Consider the following 19,514-nt stretch of genomic DNA (forward strand, 5'->3'; position numbering starts at 1 on the left):
ACCCTAAGCACACAGCCAAGACAACGCAGGAGTGGCTTCGGAACAAGTCTCAATGTCCTTGAGTGGCCCAGCCAGAGCACGGAATTGAACCTGATCGAACATCTCTGGAGAGACCTGAAAATAGCTGTGTAGCGACGCTCCCAATGAACTCAGACATAACTTGAGAGGATCTGCAGAGAATAAAGGGAGAAACTTCCCAAATACAGGTGTGCCAAGCTTGTAGCGTCATACCAAAGACCCGAGCCTGCAATCACTGCTTCAAAGTACTGAGTCTGAATACTTATGTAAATGTTACATTTCAGTTTTTTATTTCTATAAAATGTGAAAAATACTAAAAACCTGTTTTTGCTTTGTCATTATGGGATATTGTTTGTAGATTGATGAGGGGGGGGAAACAATGTCATACATTTTAAAATAAAAACAGAAAGGGGGATACCTAGTCAGTTGTCCAACTGAGTGCATTCAACTGAAATGTGTCTTCCACATTTAACCCAACCCCTCTGAATAAAAGTTGTAAAGTAACAAAATGTGGAAAAAGTAAAGGGACCTGAATACCTTTTGAACGCACTGTACCTACTCCGAGGCAGGATAATTTACTCTCACCTCAGCAACACATTGACATTAAATATACCTTGATAAATATATATTAAACACAACCATAGGTCAAGAGCCAAAACAGGATACATCAAACACGCCTATAAAACGCCAGTGAAAACTCGAGATACACAAACACTCCACACTCTCCTACGCGTGATTGTGTGTCAAATACTAACACACACCCATGAACATAAAAAGCAAGTGGAGGGGTGACAAACATGCATGAAAAACGGTGGGATTTGATTCAAATGGCATCAAAAGAAGTGAGACACCGACTCAGGGAATGAACGCTGTTTGAAAGGTGGGAGGTTAGTCACAGTTTTGCTACGAGTCTAAATGGCATAAAAATAAAAAAAAAGGTGCACTGCTGCATTAAAAGGCTTCTCTAATCCCCAGCCCTGGCAACCCCCAGATAAACGTGCAGCTTCTTCAGAAGATAGCTCGTCACATTCCGGTGTCACTGTGCCAATGGCCGTACCACATTCCCCCCCCCCCCACTCTCACCTTGAGGGAACGTTATGTCTAGCAAGCGAACTGCGCGACAAGAAAGCAGACGCTTTGAAAACAAAGCACTGTCCCGTAAAAACATACTGCGGGGACATAAACATTTCAACCTTAGCTGCTTGACAGGGGTGTTTATTCTAACGGGAGTAAGACCCCAAGCTCCAATTTCCCAGCACGGGGCTCTCCTCTGCGCTTTTAAGTCACTTTGATGCCGAGGATGCGGTTGGCTAGACACCGCAAACCAGGATGCAGGTTCAAAACACCGTACAGCAACTGCAGAAAAAGAATCATGGCCTTCCGCCTCCTGACAGATGACAAACCGCAACAACAAAAAAACTGAGCTTAGCTTGTAGGAAACGGTCCTCTCAGGCTGTGGACCACCTATGACTCACAGGTCAGAAATGCAACCTTAAAATGACTTTCACAAAGAATCCTAAACGGAAGAAATGGCTTCATTCCTTACCTATGTAGGCCTATAGCTTACTACTGCGTTTGCACTAACTGGCAAATGGCCAAGCCAGACTCATTAAACTTTGCAGGCAAAGGTTTCATAGAATTTTCATCGTGCTTTTCACCCATTCCATTTGTATAGCACATTTAGCTTGCGGAGCTATAGCATAATTTAAAATGCCTTTTTCTTATTTATTTTTTTATACATTCCCATTTTAGTTCCCGGGGGGGGGGTACAACAGTACCACCAGCTGCACCTTGTCCTTCCTTCTCCACAACCAAACATGCACCCCTTTCCCTTATCTGAAAGGGAGGCCCTTTAGGAAATCATAAATAAATAGACGAGAGACAGCAGAAAAAAACAAACTGCAAATTAAAAACTGCCCTGATAACCAAATGAATTAAATGTTCTCCCCATCCATGCTTTGGCAGACAGTCTCCTCGCTAGGACCAAATTCCGACCCCTACCTCCACCCCAGCCCTTCACCCCCTCAGTGTTGGCTTGGCCGGTGATCCGTGAAGTGCAATGGAATCCGCCAAATTAGGGGTCTCTGAACTGTCTCAGCAGCCATTGTTGCCAGCATCTAGGGTTCAAAAGCAACAACAAAACAAAAGAGACGAGACAGCAGCCTTGGGTAATGATTGGCTAAGAGGAGAGATTGGGGGGGGGGGGCTTTCACACTTCAGAGCCTTGGAGGAGAGGTTGTTTGGGGGCTGTGGTGTCAAGGCACCAGGCAGCGGCTAAAGAGCCAGAGAAAACGTTAACACAAAAGGGCCCCTCTGAGTGCCTAGGGCAGCCGAGCCTTTACACCCACAGAGGGGACGTCCAACTAACGCATACAGCATGAACGAGGTGTGCAAGCCATCCAATCCTCTGCCCCCACTTCAATAAAACACTGATGGCCAGGCCCCTACTGTCTCCCAAGCACGTTGACACGCTTGAAAAAGGCGTCGCCAGTCGCTGAAGTAACACCCCTTTCGCCCTGTTGCAAATTACTATTTGAATATCAATACAGTGGAGAGAAGTGTTTGTTTTTGCTCTCGTGGTGGTGAGACGTGAATGAGGTCAGTGTATTGAGGACAGCATGTGACGTAAACAACATGTCGTTCCATTGAAGTACAGGCCTGAGGAGTTGTTCAATTGTTCCTGGGGCCATAAAATCTGCCATTTGGGTTTGGCTGGGGTAGGCCCCCATTGTAAATAAGAATTTGTTTTTAACTGACTTGCCTAGTTAAATAAAAGGTTAAAAAATCCTCCATGACCCATTCCAGGACAGTCTTGTCAAGGTGCTAGCTAGATTAGCATAACTTTATAAGGCTCTACTACCATAAAGAAAAACACTCAAGCTAAGAGCAGTGAAGTGAGTGACACAGCAGTATGGCATGCTAACTTCTAGACAGCCAAATGGATCAGCTTCCCAGTCATACCTCGTAGCTCCCCCAAGCACTTTCTCCTAGCCTACCATCCCCCTGTCACATGTAAGCCTGAATATTTTAGAAATGCCCAGATAACAAGGGTCCCTCCTGCCAAGATACGTATTCACTGTGATAGCTTTATCCAATGCAATCTTTTCAATTTGTCCTCCACCATTTCTTTCTCGCTGTTTTCCACAGCAAGCAGATGGAGGCAATTTTTGTGTTACATTTAGGGTCTGCACAGAACTCGGTAGAGCCATTGAGTCCACGTACAGTGCCTTCAGAAAGTATTCATACCCTTCGACTTACAACACAATTGTTGTGTTACAACCCGATTTCTAAATGGATTAAATAGATCTCTCACCAATCTACACACAATACCTCATAATAAGTATTCACACCCCTGAGTCAAGATATGATAGAATCACCTTTAGAATCACCGTTTTAAAATTCTTCAAGCTCTGTCGAGTTGGTTGTTGATTATTGATAGACAGCCATTTAAGACTCACCATAGATTTTCAAGCTGATTTAAGTCAAAACTGTAACTGGGCCACCCAGGAACATGTTGTCTTGGTAAGCAACGCCAGTGTATATTTGGCCTTGTGTTTTAGGTTAGTGTCCTGCTGAAAGGTGAATTTGTCTCCCAGTGTCTGTTGGAAAGCAGCCTGAACCAGGTTTCACTCTAGGATTTTCCCTGTTCCCTCTTTTCATAAACTCCCTAGTCCTTGCCGATGACAAGCATACCCATAACATGATGCAGCCAGCACCATGCCTGATAATATGAAGAGTGGTACTCAGCGATGTGTGTTGGAGTTGTTGACCATCCTCAGTTCGCTCCCATCACAGGCATTAAACTCTGTTTTAAAGTCACCATTGGCCTCATGGTGAAATCCCTGAGTGATTTCCTTCCTCTCCGGCAAACGAGTTAGGAAGGGCGCCTGTATTGATACACCACCCAAAGTGTAATTAATAACTTCACCATTCTCAAAGGGATATTCAATGTCTGCTCAAGTTTTTACCCCATCTACCAATTGGTGCCCTTCTATGTGAGGCATTGGAAAACCTCCTTGGTCTTTGCGGTTGAGTCTGTATTTGAAATTCATTGCTCGACTGAGGGACCTTACAGAGGAACTCTATGGACAGTTCCTTCAACCTCATGGCTTTGGTTTTTGCTCTGACATGCACTGTCAACTGTTGGACCTTATGTAGGCAGGTGTGTGCCTTTCCAAATCAAGTTCAATCAATTGAATTTACCACAGATGGACTCCAATCAAGTTGTAGCAACATCTCAAGGATGATCAGTGGTATGTGTGGGGTACAGAAATGAGGTAGTCATTCAAAAGTCATGTTACACACTATTATTGCACACAGTGAGTACATGCAACTTGTGACATGCACATTTTTACTGCTGAACGTATATAGACTTACCATAACAGGGTTGAATACTTACAGAGCATACTGAAAGTATTCAGACCCTTCACTTTTCCACATTTTGTTTCCGTTACAGGCTTATTCTAAAATTGATGAAATATTTATTTTTTCCACAATCTACACACAATTCCCCATATCGACAAAGCAAAACAGTTGAGACATTTTTGTCAAGTTATTACAAATAAAACCAGGAATATCTTACTTAAGTATTCAGACCCTTTGCTATGAGACTCGAAATTGAGCTCAGGTGCATCCTGTTTCCATTGATCATCCTTGAGATGTTTCTACAACTTGGAGTCCACCTGTGGTAAATTCAATTGATTGAACTTGATTTGGAAAGGCACACACCTGCCTACATAAATGTCCAACAGTTGACAGTGCATGTCAGAGCAAAAACCAAGCCATGAGGTTGAAGGAATTGTCCGTAGAGCTCAGAGACATGATTGTGTTGAGGCACAGATCTGAGGAAGGGTACCAAAAATTATGCAGCATTGAAGGTTCACAAGAACACAGTGGACTCCATCCTTCTTAAATGGAAGAAGTTTGGAACCACGAAGACTCTTCCTAGAGCTGGCCGCCCGACCAAACTGAGCATTCGGGGAGAAGGGGCTTGATCAGGGAGGTGACCAAGAACCCGATGGTCCCTCTGACAGAGCTCTAGACTTCCTCTGTGGAGATGGGAGAAACTTCCAGAAGGACAACCATCTCTGCATCACTCCACCAATCAGGACTTTATGGTAGTGGCCAGTCGGAAGCCACGCCTTAGTAAAAGGCACATGACAGCCCGCTTGGAGTTTGCCAAAAGGCATCTAAAGGACTCTCAGACCATGAGAAACAACATTCTCTGGTCTGATGAAACCAAGATTGAACTTTGTCATTTGCGTTGTCATTATGGGGTATTGTAAAAAATTGCAAAAAACATAATTCCACTTTGACATTATGGGGTAGTATGTGTAGGCCAGTGACACAAAATCTCCACTTAATCCATTTTAAAATTCAGGCTGTAACAACAAAATACTGTCTGGAGGCGGGAACAGGATAACAAGCATGCAACCACAGCATATTCACAGCGACCGTAAAGCCTGTGCCAACTGGGCTACTTTGAGCAGCCTAACAGTGGGAGCTCCCCAGAAGACAATAAAACAACAGATCACAGGAAGTGCCTTACGGGAAAAAAATTACACCGATGACCCACAGGCTTCATCAGTTGTGAATGGATTCGTAAAGTAAGCTAAATCTAATTCCAAGCAATTACAGTCAACAGACACCCAGAGAAACAAACAAAAAAAGCGGGCTGTGTTTTAGAATGTTGGCTATGTAGGCTACAAACCGAGATTAACAGCCCGAGGTGGTGAAAGAGTAAAAAGTAAAAAAGTAAATAGTCCGTGCCACGTAGTAGAGAATACCAAGACGTAAGGCTTTCATCCACTAAACGAGACAGATGTCAGAACAACAACAAAAAATGATTCTGCTTCCATAATGTAGATGCAATGTCTTCCTACCGCCTCCGAGCAAAATTGTAATGGGCAACCAATCACACGCCTGTCTCATTCATTTTTTACATGGAACCAGTCAGCTACCCGTCTCACTCAATTGACTTCAAAGAGCCAACCAGCTGTCTCACTTGCTTCCGTAGTACCTTCTAAACTGAGCATGTGAACTTACCTGCCTAACTCATCACTTTAAGAGCGAGAGAGACAGTGAGCGAGACAGCGAGAGAGAGAGAGAGAGAGAGAGAGAGAGAGAGAGAGAGGCTTTTACCAACTGTACCCTTCCCACTTACTCATTCATGCCTCAAGCATTCCATGACAGTCCAGGATGAAAATACTTTCGTTTTTTTCACCTTGCAGCGATCAATTTTTCATTCTGGGTGAAACACTCCCAATTGATCAATCCCTCTCCACCACTAGCCAAGCGGAGATTGCTGTACTGGGACTGAGCTAGTAAAGCCTCAGGTCGGTCAGTCTCGTCCAGCTTGGTCTCTCAGCTACCACAGACCAGCCAGCAGCCACGTCATCATGGCAATCCCTCTGGTGACTGTGGGTCACTAAGAGCAGCCTCACCTTCATCACTCAGCCAGGCACACACACAGAGAGGTCATGACCCATCCTCTCACCGGTGCACACACGCCACCCCCCCCCAACCCCCAACAGGAGATAGCTAAAAACACAGACCTATCAGCATGATCAGGAGCAAGCGCCACACTGGAACTGGAGCAAGCACCACACTGAAACTGGAGCAAGCACCAAGCATTATGACCACGACCTCGACATCTGCGACTGCTAGGAAGGAAGAGAAGGCCATGTTGCTCTCACAATCAGAAAGAGCACCAATGCTACACCATGTCTCCTCGTCTCAGAAGGTCACAGCTGTCTCACTAGCATCCGACAAGACAAGCACTCTGCATGAGGTGCGAATAACTAGAACACAATTCCACAGACTTCAAATAAAAAGGTACATAAACGCGGCGAGAAAGAGGCGAGATTGACAGAAGATAAAAAACAACCATGCCAGTGTAGGCTAGACTACATCTTCCCCAGAAACAATCAAACCGCGCTAATTGAGGCAAACTAGCATTCCACGATAATTTCCTACAGATCATTCGCATATTTTGGCGCGATCATGGCCCCGCGCTTTATTTAAGTGAGAGGACAATTAAATATTCATGACGTATTAATAGGACAAGAGAAAACAAAACGGCGACCCAGGAAGCATGACCCCCCCCCCCCCCCCCCCGAGTATGGATGGGAGCCGCAGCACACAACAAATTACACGTCTGTTAACCTCCAGCGCCGCATCCACTCTAATATCAAGCCACTATCTGCCCAGGGAATAAATCGCCATTGACATTTCCGAAAATGGAACTCATAATGCTATTTTAACACAAGACAGGGATGTGGTCTTTGCTTTGCCGGGTTTCTAGTCAATCTTTGGCACTGTGTCAACAAAATGCCAAGCTCCACATCATAAAGGAGGAAAGGAAAATATGGCCTTTCGGTGTTTCCATATCATTCATGCTGACGTCAGTTATGAAAATGCACCATTTCTCCTATCCAGCGGCCCGGTATTGCAGCCTTGGGCTTTGCAAAGTCATAGACAGCAGCTACTTATCCTGGTGTTCGGGAAAAGTAAGGCAGTTACACAATTTTAAAAACATTACATTCAATAAGTGTACTCTCAGGCCCCTACTCCACTACCACATATCTACAACACAAAATCCATGTGTACGTGTGTGTATAGTGCGTATGTTATGTCTGTGTATGCATGTGCCTGTTCCTGTTTGTGTTGCTTCACTGTCCCCGCTGTTCCATAAAATGTATTTCATATGAATTGATTTTTTATTCTACTGCTTGCATCAGTAACCTGATGTGGAATAGAGTTCCATGTAGTCATGGCTCTATGTAGTACTATGCGCCTCCCATAGTCTGTTCTGGACTTGGGGACTGTGAACAGACCTCTGGTGGCATGTCTTGTGGGGTATGCATGGGTGTCTGAGCTGTGTGCTAGTCGTTTAAAAACCAGACAGCTCGGTGCTGTCGACATGTCAATACCTCTCACAAACGCAAGTAGTGACGAAGTCAATCTCTCCTCCACTTTGAGCCAGGAGAGATTGACATGCATATTAACATTTACTCTCTCTGTGGATATCCAAGGGTCAGCCGCGCTGCCCTGTTCTGAGCCAATCGCAAGTCCCGCTTTGTGGCACCTGACCACATGACTGAACAGTAGTCAAGGTGCAACAAAACTAGAGCATGTAGGACCTGCTTTGTTGATAGTGGTGTCAGGAAGGCAGAGTAGCGCTTTATTATGGACAGACTTCTCACCATCTTAGCTACTGTTGTATCAATATGTTTTGACCGTGGCAGTTCACAATCCAGGGTCACTCCAAGCAATTTAGTCACCGCAACTTTCTCAATTTCCACATTATTTATTACAAGATTTAGGGTTTAGTGAATGATTTGTCCCAAATACAATGCCTTTAGTTTGAAATATTTAGGACTAACTTATTCCTTGCCACCCATTCTGAAACTAACTGCAGCTCTTTGTTAAGTGTTGCAGTCATTTCAGTCACTGTAGTAGCTGAGGTGTATAGTGTTGAGTCATCCGCATACATAGACACACTGGCTTTACAGGCTGATTTACTGGCTCAAATAGCCGACCAGGGGGGCTTTACTATTCTTAGGTAGCGGAATGACTTTTGCTTCCCTCCAGGCCCGAGGGCACACACTTTCTAGTAGGCTGAAATTAAAGATATGACAAATAGGAGTGGGCAATATCATCCGCTATTATCCTCAGTAATTTTCCATCCAAGCTGTCAGACCCCGGTAGCTTGTCATTGTTGATAGACAATGTGTAATGTCAGCTTTTGTTCCTAATCTTGCCAATGAAAGTTTGCTAATCTTGCCAATGGGAAAAAAAATCATTAAAAGTAGTTGGCAATATCAGTTGGTTGTGATGAGAGAGACATCTGATTCAATGAATGATAGAGCGGAGTTTGCCTTTTGCCAAAATTTCATTAAAAGGGTGCTCCAAAGCTTTTTTTTTTACTATCAACCTTTATGTCATTTATCTTTGTTTCATAGTGTAGTTTTTTCTTTTTCTTCAGTTTAGTCGCATGATTTCTCAATTTGCAGTACGTTTGCCAGGTTGTTCAGCTAGACTTATTTGCCATTCCCTTCTGCTTCATCCCTCTCAACCATACAATTCTTAAATTCCTCATCAATCCACGAGAATGTAACAGTTTTTACAGTCATTTTCTCAATGGGTGCATACTTGTTAGTAGCTGGGATAAGCAATTTCATAAGTGTCAAGCGCAGTGTCTGTTTGCTCCTCATTACACACCACGGAGCAACAATTATTTTTTACATCGACATAGGTGTCACTACAAAACGTATTGTATGACCTCTTATACACTATATTAGGCCCAGCCTTTGGAACTTAGGTTTTCCTAGATATGGATACTATATTGCAAACACTACATCCAATGGATACTGCTTTCAAGCACATTTCTGCAGCATTAGTAATCATTAGTGATCAATACATGTTCATGATTTCATTCCTATGTTGTTGATTTTGGACTACAGGAAATGGAGGACCGAGCACGCCCCCATTCTCATCGACGGGGCTGTAGTGGAGCAGGTTGAGAGCTTCAAGTTCCTTGGTGTCTACATCACCAACAAACTAACATGGTCCAAGCACACCAAGACAGTTGTGAAGAGGGCACAACAAAGCCTATTCCCCCTCAGGAGACTGAAAAGATTTTGCATGGGTCCTCAGATCCTCAAAAGGTTCTACAGCTGCACCATCGAGAACATGGTTGCATCACTGCATCACTGCCTGGTACGGCAACGGCCCGGCCTCCGACCGCAAGGCACTACAGAGGGTAGTGCGTACGGCCCAGTCCATCACCGGGGCCAAGCTTCCTGCCATCTAGGACCTCTATACTAGGCGGTGTTAGGCCCAAAAAATTGGCAAAGATACCAGCCACCCTAGTCATAGACTGTTCTCTCTGCTACCGCACGGCAAGTGGTACCGGAGCACCAATTATAGGTCCAAGAGGCTTCTAAACAGCTTCTACCCCCAAGCCATAAGACTACTGAACAGCTAATCAAATGGCTAGCCAGACTATTTGCATTGTCCCCCCAACCTCTTTTACACTGCTGCTACTCTATTATTAGCTATGCATAACTCTACCCACATGCATATATTAACTCGACTCAATTACGCTACTGCTACTCTCTGTTCATCATATATGCATAGTCACTTTAACCATATCTACATGTACATACTACCTCAATCAGCACGACTTTCCGATGCCTGTATGTAGCCTCGCTACTTTTAAAGCCTCGCTACTGTATATAGCCTGTCTTTTTACTGTTGTTTTATTTCTTTACTTACCTATTGTTCACCTCACACCTTTTTTTGCACGGTTGGTTAAAGCCTGTATGTAAGCATTTCACTGTATTCGGCGCACGTGACAAATAAACGTTGATTTGATTTAACCGGTACCCCAGCACCAGTACACCTTGTATATAGCCTCGATATTGTTATTTTACTGCTGCTCTTTAATTATTTGATACTTTTATTTATTTTCTGCAGGGTATTTTTCTTAAAACCGCATTGTTGGTTAAGGGCTCGTAAGTAAGCATTTCACTGTAAGGTTGTATTCGGCTGTACCGGTTGTATGCAGCGCATGCGATATCTGTTGCGATCACATAAATTATCAAGCATTTCACACGTTATCCAGATGCTGACTGTTAGCACTTAGTAGTCTATAGCAGCTTCCCACAAGAATGGGCTTTAGGTGAGGCAGATGAACCGTGGTCATTTTACTTCAACAGTATTTAACATGAGATCCTCTCTAAGCTTTACAGGAATGTGGTTCTGAATATAAACAGCAACACCTCCACCACTGGCATTTCTGTAAATGTTAAAACCTTGTATTGCTACCACTACATCAAAAGGTATTGTCTTAAGTGAGTTTCAGCAAGTCAGAATATGAATGCCATCTATTACTAGAAAGTTATTTCATGAACCTTGTTTCTTAAGCTCTTATGTTAACGTGGGCTATTTTGAGCACTTTTCTGGGATTGATTGTTTTCATCGCTTTACTGGAAAGCTTAGCAGAAGTAGATATTCTCATATTATTTATGTTAGTGCAGGGTGAGCTGAACACAGAGGACTTCCTATTAGGTCACACCGCTTCAGTGCTAACAGCATAAATCTGGTTCATAGGGACATGATTGCTGCATACAATAACTGTAGGCTCAGCAGAGGTATTCAGGGCAGTTAGTGGGACATAAATTAGGTTACTTACATTGTGTCTACCAATGCCACTGGTATATTGTACATTTGCTAAAGCATGATGATGACTCAACAGCAGAAATGGTAGGGATTAACTGAGCTGGGCTTGGGTCATTGATAAGTCATTGTCTCAACGCAGCCTTATAATCCAGTGAAAGGATCCAGAAACCCAAACGATTTGGGTGGATCACATCCTCTTTATAAAACATGTAGTTTCCAAAAGGTATCAAAATGGTCAACAAAAGTTACACCCATTGATCTGCAGTAATCATGTAGCCAGTTGTGAAGACAAAGAATCATGATAAAGTGTTCAATGCCACGATTAAGAGGACACTGGGCCAGATATGGTATTTTATTAGTGTCTAGCAGAGTCAATCAGCTCTTTGAAATCCAGTTAACTGTTCAGAGCTGCCCGTAACGTCATTAAAGCCCACATTGACTACGATAGAATCGATGTCCATGTCCTGGCATAGTACATTCGGGTGCAGCTAAGTAAGGTCATTTACTCAAGCTCCAGGATGGGCCATTGTTTTAGCACCAGGAACAGTCACATTTCTAACCATGGAACTGCCCAAAATCACAGCTGGCGAGAAGGACGAGGAAATCCGCCTACTCCCACGCTTCACAGGATGGTGCAGGCCTCCGACAGATGGAGAAGCCCTGCTCGATCCAGAGCAGGGACGGAAGGTTGCCGGCGTCGACTTCGAAAACTATGGGGAAGGAGTAGGCACAGCAGCTGCAGACACAGTTACCCCCGGAGAAGGTGCAGGAAGATCAGGCACCAGGGCGGCAAAACTATTCGTTGTTTGTATCCTCTCTCTGCCTCTCACGGCTCATGACATGCGACAATCGTTGATTGCCATGCTACTGTTGCTGTGCTCCTTCGACTCCGCTATCAGAGGAGGGGCCGGAGAAGGCTCCCCTGGCGAACAAACTCCAGACAGTCGAATAATGGCAAACGACAAGACGGAGATGCATCCAATATGCACGAACGCCGGCCAGCCATTGGCGTAGAAAAGGTAAACATTCCACTCTGCGTTTTCCCCCATTAATTACGTAGGCTGGCAACCTGCGTGATCAAGGAAGCCATCTCAAGCCTACAGTGCCATGCAAAAGTATTCATCCCCCTTGGCATTTTTCCTATTTTGTTGCATTAAAACCTATAATTTAAATTGATTTTTATTTGGATTTCATGTAATGGACATACAAAATGTGCCAAATTGGTGAAGTGCAAAAAAATTACTTCAAAAAATTCTAAACGGAAAAGTGGTGCATGCATATGTATTCACCCCTTTGCTGTGAAGCCCCTAAATAAGATCTGGTGCAAACAATTACCTTCAGAAGTCACATAATTAGTTAAATAAAGTATGCCTGTGTGCAATCTAAGTGTCACATGATCTCAGTATATATATATATATATATATATATATATGCATGCGTGCACTTGTTTTGTCCGCCCTGCATCAAAGACCAAAAATCAGTTTTTGTTCAAAAAATGTGCACAAATTCATTTACATCCATGTTAGTAAGCAATTCTTCTTTGCCAAGATAATCCATCCACCTGACAGGTGTGGCATATCAAGAAGCTGATTAAACCGCATGATCATTACAATCATTATTGTTGAGGACAATAAAAGGCCACTCTAAAATGTGCAATTTTGTCATAACACAATCCCACAGATGTCTGAAGTTGAGGGAGCATGCAATTTGCACGCTGACTGCAGGAATGTCCACCAGAGCGGTTGCCAGATAATAAGCCGCCTTCAGCATCATTTTTGTGAATTTGGCAGTATGTCCAAATCGGCCTCATACCACAGACCACGTGTATGGCGTCGTGTGGGCGAGCGGTTTGCTGATGTCAACGTTGTGAACAGAGTGCCTCATGGTGGCGTTGGGGTTATGGTATGGGCAGGCATAAGCTACAAGACACAATTGCATTTTATCAATGGCAACTTGAATGCACACAGATACTGTGACGAGATTCATTTATTTAATTTGACCGATTTCCTCATATGAACTGTAACTTAGTCAAATCTTTGAAATTGTTGCGTTTATTTTTGTTCAGTATGACAATAGAAAGGTTCATAATTTGTGCGAAACCTCACAGCACAGTGAAAAATAAGGCAAATAGGAATCAAAACTGGATGGTCTTCAAAGATGGGATGTACTGTGTCTGTAAAATGTATATTCTATGTATACTGGACATTTACTCCAATTGGTGGAAGCTTTAGGGGGAAATAAGGAAAATATATAAGAATAAAAACAATATACATATTCACCCAAAAATATAATGGGGGATTGGAATTGATGGAAGCTACAATCTAACCCCGCCCCCCCCAAAAAAATGTGAATACACACACACTGGCCAACTCTTACACACGTACAGTGCAATCCCACATACACACAGACTCCCCATTCAACTGAGTGGAGGAGTCCCTGGAGTGACCTTGAGAAGTAGCAGCCTGTAGTGAAGAGGCTAAAGTACAAAGTCAATACTGGCCGTCAGACCTGGTTAACTATTAAATGGGGTGGGGTGGGGTGGGGGGGGGGTCCCTGATCCAGCTGTCTGCTGGGTAACTCATGGGGGAGGAGCAAACAAGCAATACACAGACGTCGCCAAAACACACAGAGAGGAGACGGTTTGGAAAGTTGGGACAGATGAACTAGTTTATGATAGAGTACTCGGATATAGCCCGTGGCATGCTATAACTAACAGCACATAAACACATGGGCAGCAGATAGGATTGTGATGAACCAAAGTATTGAACACCTTGTAATTTGTCATTGAATAGTTCCCCCCCCCCCCCCCCCCCCCCCACTGACTGTCCCAGACTCTATAGTCAGCAGCTCATAAAGCTCATTGGATAATGTATCAATGAATGGCATCCATTATTGATGCTTGCCCATGGATGGAAGTGGAACCAGTGATTCAGAATGGAAGTGATTGCAACTCTCAGAAAATTAATTGTGTGTGTGTGTGTGTGTGTGTGTCTAAGCTACCAGGCACTGCCTGTGTTTAACAGCCTTCCAATATCCGCTGCTCCTGCCACATTCCTCTTAGAGGCGGAAAGGTCATGATGGGAAAGGGGGGTGGGGGGGTGAGGCACCATGTGGAAACAGTTCCATGGACAGAATTGAGAATATATATAAATAAAATATGCCATTTACCAGGCGCTTTTATCCAGAGTGACTTAAATTATAATGAGTGCATAGGCTACACTTTAGTATGCGTGACCCCATAGGGGAATCGAACCCACAACCCCGGCTTTGCTAGCACCACGCTCTTAGAAACTGAGCCCCACAGGACCAAGGAGAGGGTCGCAGTTGATACTGTTGCCATCCCGAAGCCAAAGTGCAGTGAAATGCATCCAGGTATGCTGCAGTGTTTTCACCTTGGCACCGTTCCCTCATTACCCCAAACAGCTGTTCCAACACGTGTGTGCATTCCAGCATTCTCACCATTGTTTCTGAATGTGAGAGACTCCCTGGCTGTGAACGCAGCGCATAGAGTACGCACTGGCCCGGGCCAGGCCATGTCGGTGCTAACCGGGCCAAGCCATGTCGGTGCTAACCGGGCCAAGCCATATCGGTGCTAACCGGGCCAAAGGAAAGGCGAGCAGTCGAGTGAATGATGCCTGGAATCCAGATAACGGATGACATTTCTCCAGGTGACACGAGCCAAAGACATCTCTCTGGGAGAAGAGCAGATCTCACAGGGAGATAGAGAGGAGAGGGATGACAAATGGACAAGCACTTACTTGTGGGGATGGTGTTGCAGCATATTTGGAATTGGCGCTGTGTCATAGGGCAGTGTGTCCCTGGTCTCAAGTGAGTTTCAGTCAGTCAATGAAAAGTTCTGTTCAAGTTAGACTTCCCTTTGACCAAACTAAGCCCCTGGAGCGAGTGTCCCCAAAATGGCACCCCATTCCCCATTTTGAGCATTACTTTTGGTCCGGGTCAAAACAAAGTAGTGCACTATATAGGGAATAGGGTGCCATTTGGGATGTAGTACTAGTCATGGCCCCTCTCCTGCTTTTACAAGTGACTGGAAATATTTAGTCTTCAATGGAGTACTGTGGGAGCCAATATGTCCCTTCACTAAACGTTTTAACTAACATCGGGCCAGAAGTATAAGTTGAGTTCACATATCCCAAGTTTACCGAGGATTTAGAGAGATATTCAATCAGGAGGCAACTCGGCCTAAAATAAACCAGTCTCACTCTCGGAGAAGTAGACTCGGCAACGCTCAGTGCAAACTTCAATGACAAAGTTTCCTACCATGGTTACAATGTGACTTGACTTACTCTGGCATCATTGCAACCAAAGACGAGTTGTGGTATCCACAATCAGTGATAACACGCAAAGCACAAGCTTAGCCTACTATCAAACCTAATATGGACACTATGAGGAAAATGATTGTGGATGTAGCTCTACTTGATATAGGCTCGGCCTTATTGAATTAACAGCAATACACAAAATTATTCCAACTAAACATGATTTGGCGGTTAAGTCTAGGCCTAATAAGTGTTGTACTTATTCATTATAATGTGGAGTTTATAGCAGTGTGATAGCAAGGTCACACTCCCACACCACTCTTACATTGCTTTATTCCCTTAAAGTATAGAGCAAATAAAACGTGTCAGTGCATGTCCTCGTTTGGCTGCAATATCAGTGAAGTTGGTGGAGGGTGATTTATTCAAACCGGAAAGGTAATTGACTGGCTGGCGAGGTTTTCGTTCACGCTAGAACAGTAAGAGAACCATATAAGCCATTTCAGTCCCCGAGAACGGCAGTCAATGGCATTGTATGCCAATAAAATATGAGTTCACAATCTGCTCGCAAAACACACCAGGCCGAGCGCAACGGAGAACCTCAAGGATGCGCGCGATGGTGCCTGTTTTGGAATGGTACAGAAGGACAAAGGTGACCACTTTTCTTTTACAGTGGTAATATGACCCACATAACACATTTATAACAGCTTTCATGTACAGTCCTTTTTAATCTGTCAACACGTCATAACTTACTTGTCATATTCTGCATTGTCCTTGTCGCAGCGTGCGTCCTTGTGTTTCTGCCAATCCTTGCCGTGTTTGCAGGTGGTGAGGAGCACCACGTCCTCCTGATTATGGACATGATATAAGGCATTCCTCGTGTCTGACCCAATACCTGTAAGGTATCGTTTCCCCTTAAACACAAGCATGTATTTCCTGAAAGGTGGAATGGAGTTGTACTTTAGGTACCCCCTGTCCCCTCCGGTCCTAGGGTGCTCCTTGGAGAACAGCGGGATGGACACGTCAAAGTTGGGCCTGAAATTCTCGGTACTGATGCTGGCCTTGGCCAACATGGCCTGGCCTATGTCGAAACCTAGGTCTTCCGTGTAGTCCGGCCATGTCCCAGAGTACAAGTTAAATATGAGATGGTTTCTGCCGTTGTTCCAGAGATGAAGGTTCTGGACCTTGGTTTTGAGATTGTGCACGTACTGTGGCGAGAGCGAGTCCCGGTCCAGGGTGTCCAAGCTCAAGATGAATAGACAAGCTTGTCCCGGGTCAGTGGTGTAGAACCTGGATCCCTCAATGGTCGATAAAATATTCTGGTAACTTTCTGAGATTTTCTCCCCCTTCTGCTGGGGGTAGACATACACTTTGAAATCGTTCTTTTTACATGCAGAGAAATCAAAGCACGAATCCATGCGACATCTTTTGCCTTTGTACACGCTTGTATTAACGTCCCTCTTCTGCCTCGGCGATATGTGAATGTTGTACTCCTCAGTGTCCAGTTGATCCCAGGGTAGGAACTGTTGTAAAGGGTCAGAGAAGTGTGGCCACGGCTGGTCGGGGCGATATCCATTGTGGCTCCGGTCATGCCGGTTTCTACCCGACGCTGGAAGTTGTACCCCTCCAAAGTAGAACAGTAGAACTAGACATGCACCGGCGGAGAGCAGGAATAAATATCGTTTTTTGGCCTGCATGTGTCCTACGAATAGGGGCAAGTTTTTTTACAAATAAAATTGAAGTGTCCCGAAGTTAGGCTCTCACCACCTCCAACTACACCGCTCCGCCATCTTCCAGCCTGCAAAGATTTCAAACTCGCGTCTTCCCCCTTCTTCGTATTCCGTTCCCCAATCCAGCGATTGATCCAGCGCATGTGGGCGATTTTAAATGCGTTCTCTCTCTCTATCTACTTTGTCCATTTCACAATATAGTGTCTCTGGGCAACAAAAATCCCCCTCGACCATGTAAAAGCATTCATATACTCCCTTTGCCCCTCTCTCCCTCTCCTTCATTCAGCCAATCTGTATTCAAATGTAAAACTGCGCCCGGTTAGAGATGCCCGAAGCGTTTTACCAACTCTTTCCCCTGTAGAGTAGCGGCAGGGGTTCATGTGGTTTCCTGCCTTGGCCAACACAGAAAATGTATCCCACGGTTAAGATTGGTTAACACGCTGTCTGTGGTTTAAAGCCTTCGGTGAGGTCGGCTTTTAGATCCAGATGCCTCGGGAGTATAATTCGGCGATATTTCACACCATGGTTCAATGAACGAACGAGGAAACCGTCGTAGAACAAGAGCAGTTCATCAGTGCAACTGTAGCCTCACGAATCCCTGCATTTCTCTTATGTTTTAATCTCCCGACAGACCTCATACACGCAAAAATAATCTCATCGGAGATAGGCGTATGCCTAAACGAATAAATTGACGCAACGACCTCAAACAGTATTTCCAGTTACCATGTGACTTTGCAAATACATTGGAATTGTTATAAAAACGGGATTAGTTGATTCTAGTGTCCAATTACCAAATGCTCAAATGTTTCGATTGTTACTCTGTAACATTCCAATCCCGACACGATGGCAGCTGACGTAACGTCCCATCTCTGTGCATACGCGTTTCTCATTGGTTTATTATTGGGACCGGAAAAGGCGGTGCTTCAAATGCACCCATTCACAACCGGAGCCCTCTCAGCGAATAATTTAAAGCACGAGTAAAATACCGAAAAATGTAGAATACCTATGCGTAAGTATTTTATACAGATTGTATTGCACGTAATGGCTATACACTGTCACCACTGTCTTGAAATAACTCGTTTAATGTAATTTCCTTTATTAGTAGAGGTGACACTGTGGCCAAAAACCAGAGTTGCTCTCTAGTGTGCAAACAAAATCACAGCAACCAAAGTTGAATGCCCTACGGTAACATTTACACCGCACGAATTGATGGTTCATCAGGAGTGAGTGGAAGTTTAGGCCTATAGGCTGTGTGCTACTGCATCTATTCAATTAAGATTTTCACAAATATAAAAATAATTTATTTTAAACTATAAAGGTGGAGATCTGAAAAAGTTTAGTCTTTCACACAAACCAAAGTTAAGTGCACTGTATGACTAATGACAGAGATTAATAGCACCCACCATGCGAGAAGAAGTCCCACCATGCCTCATATAATCCACACAGCTGCCATTTTCTGCACAACGCTCAGGCTGGGTGAAGGGGCCATCCTTGTTTTTTATCGACCAATTAGTATAGGGAGGGTAATTATAGATGTCCCCACTGAGAGGGACCGACTGGGAGCTGAGACAGAATGATGGGGGTTAGCCAGCCTCACTATTACCGCTGTCACACTATCGTGCCCGAGTCTGACCTGAACCGTACCATGCTGGCTCTGATATGTTATTTGCCTGAGTCACACTATCGGGCCAACCTGAACCATACTGTGCTGGCTTGGATATTTCCTCATCTTCATTCCAGCTTGGTTCCAGCTTGGAAGTGTGGATCTGTACCTAGGCCAGGTCCGCTTGGTTCGACTCAGCTCAAATAAAATAAAACGGTATTTGTCACATGCGCCGAATACAACAGGCGTAGTAGACCTTACATTGAAATGCTTACTTACAAGCCCTTAACCAACAATGCACTTTTAAGAAAATGTAGTTCAAAAAAATATTTACAAAATAAACTAAAGCGTAAACAAATTATTATAAAAAAGTAACAATAAAATAACAATAATGAGGCTATATACAGGGGGTACCGGTACTGAGTCAATGTGTGGGGGTACAGGTTAGTAGAGGTCATTTGTACATGTAGGTAGGCGTAAAGTGAATATGCAAAGATAATAAACAGCGAGTAGCAACAGTCTAAAAACATATGGGGGGGGGGGGGGGGGGGGGGGGGGCTTGCAAATAGTCCAGGTGGCCATTTGATTAATTGTTCAGCAGTCTTATGGCTTGTGGTTAGAAGCTGTTAAGGAGCCTTTTGGACCTAGACTTGGCGCTCCGGTACCGCTGGCCATGCAGCAGCAGAGAGAACAGTCCATGACTTGGGG

General features: G+C 44.3%; 1 protein-coding gene across 1 annotated transcript in view; it reads right to left on the bottom strand.

Moving 5' to 3' along the window:
• The window catches only part of ext1b (exostosin glycosyltransferase 1b), a 112,264-nt gene extending 94,206 nt beyond the window's left edge, over positions 1–18,058 (bottom strand). Inside the window, exon 1 of the mRNA XM_036952640.1 lies at positions 16,227–18,058. Within this exon, the coding sequence (XP_036808535.1) occupies positions 16,227–17,170 (944 nt within the window). The 5' untranslated portion in view covers positions 17,171–18,058. The remainder of the gene's footprint in view (positions 1–16,226) is intronic.
• Positions 18,059–19,514: the final 1,456 nt, after the last annotated feature.

The sequence above is a fragment of the Oncorhynchus mykiss genome, chromosome 18, assembly GCF_013265735.2.
Source record: "Oncorhynchus mykiss isolate Arlee chromosome 18, USDA_OmykA_1.1, whole genome shotgun sequence".
In the NCBI taxonomy this organism is placed as follows: Eukaryota; Metazoa; Chordata; class Actinopteri; order Salmoniformes; family Salmonidae; genus Oncorhynchus; species Oncorhynchus mykiss.